At 34.0% G+C, this 4,650-nt stretch overlaps 1 protein-coding gene across 2 annotated transcripts; it reads left to right on the forward strand.

Moving 5' to 3' along the window:
* Positions 1 to 744: 744 nt before the first annotated feature.
* On the forward strand, positions 745 to 3,094 carry LOC115886265 (putative nuclease HARBI1). 2 transcript variants are annotated; one of them, XM_030905356.1, is made up of 3 exons: positions 745 to 1,763; positions 1,819 to 2,400; positions 2,462 to 3,094. In XM_030905356.1, exons 2-3 carry the CDS (start codon positions 1,825 to 1,827, stop codon positions 2,984 to 2,986), a joined length of 1,101 nt encoding a protein of 366 aa, XP_030761216.1. In that variant the 5' UTR covers positions 745 to 1,763; positions 1,819 to 1,824; the 3' UTR covers positions 2,987 to 3,094. The 2 variants fall into 2 exon arrangements, with proteins under 2 accessions (XP_030761216.1, XP_030761215.1); XM_030905355.1 differs by having other exon boundaries at positions 747 to 1,749.
* The last annotated feature ends 1,556 nt before the right edge of the window (positions 3,095 to 4,650 follow it).

Below are 4,650 nucleotides of genomic sequence, written 5' to 3' on the forward strand. Positions count from 1 at the left end.
GCTTGCAAGCCCCCCTGAAGAAAAAGTTATCCTAACTACATGTTAGCGGCGTTTAATAAATGATTGCATTCTAAACAAATTTTTATCAAGAAGGTTCGTTGTCAAGAGCGGGAACTGGTGGGAAAATGAGATCGGTTGCCCCGGGCAGAGCTCAGTCTTGCCTTGACTACGGTGTCGCCTAAAGTATTTGAAATCAATTTTTTTATCATCAGAAGTGGGATTCGCCCACAACCACTGAATAATGAAGCGTGGGCGTCGGTACAACCACAGACTAATAACATGTCGGCGTCGGCACAATCAAAGAATATATCAGCGACGCGCGGAGTTAATGCGAAATATTTTTCCGTTAATCTCAAGGGTTCCTAGGCGCCGCGACGCAGGGGCGTGCAAATGAAAATGTGGCATTTTCATTTTTTTTTAAACAACACGTGCGGATTCTGGCGCTATTGATGTGTAGTGAAATCGAACAATTTGAACAGGACTTTAAATGGCAGGAGCGTGAGTTAGTGGCACGTGCAAAAAGTTTTAAGTGGAGACGCTCATTGGTTTGGGATGGCTCATTGGTCAGGAGACCCATTGGTTTGAAAATCGGGACCCCGAACAACGGGATTTGAATACTTTTAATTCAGCAATTAAGGAACTGTTTCCACCAAAAGAAATCTAAAAAAAACCGGTTAATCTAACTAGTGATTCATATGCTTTGTATTGTAAGTATGCAAGGGAGAAGTTGCTGTTTATAAAAGGTATCAAAATTAAATTTTCTAATCAGGAGTTAGTTGAGTTTGTAATTGGATATATTCGCAAAATTTCTGTTAAAATGGAGGCACTGAAAAAAAATAGTAATTTAAAAAAAAACTCCAAGTGAATCAATAACTTTATCATCAGGGTTGCAAAAGGGTGGTAACTGTAGAGTTTAAGCATACTTCAATTGAATTAATGTTTTTCATAGTAAATAATGACGATTTGGAGTATGATGCTATTATTGGTAAAAATGTTGTGCAATTTGACGACATAGAAATTATAACCGACGCCACTGGAACTCGATTCGCGCGAAAAACCTTCGAAACTCCCAGTGTTTATGTTTTGTCTAACACTCCACAGTTAAGTAATTTGATAACAGGGCCTCTGAAAGAAGCCGACGCGACCGTTTAAAACTTTACGAACTGTGTAAAAAAATATGAAGATATGATTACGACAGGAAACGTTGTTCATTGTATAAAAACAGTTGAATTATCAATTGATTTAGAAAATTAGTCAGCCGTGGTAAATTATCATCCATATTAGAGATGTTCCGATGCTCTAGGAGTATCGATGTTTGGTATCGATGCGGATCGTGAGCGGAAGTGTCGAGACGTCGATGTGTCGAATGCCAAAGCACCGGCCAAAGTATCGATGCTTCAAGGTGTCGTGTCGAACATCTCTAATTCATATTAGGTTTGTTTTCACATCAGTTTGAAACTTGTTTCTGATGTTTAGATTCTGCGCAATACCTTTTTTTGCGTTCACATATCACTTTCTAGCTGTTATCAAACTAAGAATCGGTTGTTCACACATCAATTCGTGACAGTTTGCTAGCAGCAAGAAGAGTTTGCGGATTATCTCCAAGTAAAGAGTTGGAGCATGCGCAATTCGCTATATTTTGACAATCACTGTACCTATAATCGCGTAGTCAAGCTTGTTTTGAAATCTTTCTTTGTGTTTGAGGTTAAAACAAAAAACAATTCAAAGAAACAATTATTGTGATTTGTGGTAGGTAATTTAATGTAAATATATTAAATATTGTTATTTATGCGCACTAATGCACTAATTTTGTTATAGTGAAAAATGTCTGGTTTTTCTTCATCCGATGCATCTGAATTCTCCCAAATGTCTGAAACAGATTCAGATCTGGAAATTATGTTAGAAGAAAGAATTCGGCCTAAAAATCAAACTTTCTTTGAACAGATTGTACCACAGTTTAATGATAAAGAACACATAGAACACTTCCGTGTAAGTAAAGATGTTGCTGCCGACATCGCTGTTCGCTTTGAAAATAGTGAATATTATAAGTGGCAATTGGGACCACATGAAAAACTTACCTCATTGAAGCAGACACACATTTTTCTATGGTTTGCGGGGCATCAAAGTGCCAGCTTCCGTGATGTGGCAGATAGATTTAATATATGCATAAGTTCCCTACATAAAGTAGTAAAACGAATGACATATTTTCTAAGCAATTTAGCGCCTGAAATAATAATATGGCCTAACAATGAAAGGCAAGCTGATATTGAAAGATATTTTCGCCAAAAAAATGGGTATCCAGGAATTATAGGAGCTATAGATGGAACCCACATCAGAATAGACAAGCCTCTGGAGGATCCAGACTCTTATATAAATAGGAAAGGGTATTACTCAATACAGGTAAGCATATTAAAATTATTAGATAGACTTAATTTATAAAAGTACATTCAGTTTTTTTTAGGCACAACTTGTCTGTGACCATCAATTAAAAATAACAAATTTATTTGTTGGATATCCAGGTTCGGTACACGATGCACGTGTTTTCAGAACATCAGACCTATTTAATTCACTCCAAGAGAAGTGTAATGAATTCCATATTTTAGGAGACAGTGCCTATCCTTTAATGTACAATCTTATGACTCCTTTTCCAGACAGGGGAATGTTAACTAGAAACCAAATTAACTATAATGTCCAACACTCGTCCAATAGGATTTGTATCGAACACTGCAATGGCTTATTAAAACAAAAATGGCGCCAATTATATCATATTAAGTTAAGAGATATACGTACAATAGTTCATTTTATTAGGGCATGTTGTGTACTTCATAACTTAGGACTGAATGATAATTTTCTGTACATAGAAGGTGATAATAATTTAGAAGCAAATGAAAATAATGTAAATTTATTTGATATCCAAGATGCTGCAGAACACGCAAATCAGGATGCTGTACAAAAAAGAAACATGATTGTAAATACTTTAGAATAATTCAAGTGATAGGCCTAGTACAGGGTCTTTCTATATTATTAAACCACCCAGGAGTATTTTAGGAGATATAAGAAAATGCGGGTAAATTTAAATTTTCGCTTAGCCAAAATCAGTTTGAAAAGAAAAATTGCCTTTTCGAAGCCTGTGCAACCTACACAATGTATTCTTACTTAGATTATTATTTGCAATAATATAATAATCATTATTATTTTGTTATTATTACATATTTTTACACGTTTTTGAAATAAAGGTTATTTTTAACTGTTTGTTTTAACAATTTTTATTATAAAACATACAAAACAAAAAAAGTCTATAAGTATGTAAGTATAGGTATTACAATAATTAAAGTAACAAATAACAACAAACTGGTATTACCTCGTGGTACAAAAAAAAACAAGGTATGATTGATAGAAGCAATAATGTCATGTGGTGACCACATTTCCATAGAAACTTCCTCTCGTTCTGTTATTTGATTGGTTAAAAACCAATCGTTTTTATGGAAACATGGTCAGCGCATGACGTAATTGCTTCTATCAATCATACCTTGTTTTTTTTTGTACCATGGTATTACCTACACAGGTACATTAAACTCAGTTTTATGTTCTAGACATTTGCCTTCTTCAACATTTGATTTTTTTCTGATAGCAAAGCATTTCTTTCTTTCAAGAGATTTATCTTTTCGCCTTCTTGTAGAATGCGTGCATTGTAATATTCTTTTCTATCCTGTCTCATTTTCTCCAAAGTAATATTCCTATTTAACACGGGATTGCTTCTTTGCCTAGCCCGATTGTGCTTGATTGGAGAAAGTGTTTCTTTTTGTTTTACTTCAGGTTCAGCTTGTATAGAAGATGATGGTTTAACTACATTAGTTTCACAAAAACTGTCTAAATCATCCTCTACTAAATTTGAAAGATCATCTTTTGTGGTGTCAGAGAGTAATAAAATAGGCTGCACATTTTTTTCCCCTTAAATATCAAGTCCATCTCTTCTGCATATTCAAAAAACTTTCTAGCACGACCAGTACTTTTTTGATTATCTATATATTTTTTGTAAGCTCTTTCTAATACTCTCCACTTATTTTCACACTGAGCTGGTGTAACTGGCCCATTCATTTTTTCAGCTATAAGTTCCCACAATCTTTTCATATTTTTTATTGCATGAGTACCTAACTTCGGCTTTAGTTCAGCATAAATATCAATCATTCTTTTGTATTTTTAGTTGTCCAGGTCCATAAGTCTGATTGTTTTGAAACAGATGAATCGTCAGACTCAACGTTAATAATAATAAATTCATTTAATTCTTGAGGTACGTTACCTTAAAAAATAATGTAATATGTTAATAAATCATTTTATATAAAAGATGTTTCTATAATAAACTTACTGTTTTTATCCATTTTGTGTAAGAAAAATAAACACAAAAAAACAAAAGCAAAAGACGAAAATTTAAATAATAAGTAAGGTTAGTTTTATAAATGAAAAGAAGAAGAATGCCTATGCAACCAGTAATACGTTCTAGTCCAGTGTTTCCACAAAAATCACAAACTTGTTATGGATTTGTTGTCTCCATGACATGCGCAGTATAAGTGGTTTGAAAACTATCAGAAACATGTTTCTGACTGCATGTGAAAACAAACCTATTGACTTTCACTTTCAGAGAGAGAAAGA

Source organism: Sitophilus oryzae, unplaced genomic scaffold (assembly GCF_002938485.1).
Source record: "Sitophilus oryzae breed Bouriz unplaced genomic scaffold, Soryzae_2.0 scaffold_476_pilon_pilon, whole genome shotgun sequence".
Taxonomy (NCBI): Eukaryota; Metazoa; Arthropoda; class Insecta; order Coleoptera; family Curculionidae; genus Sitophilus; species Sitophilus oryzae.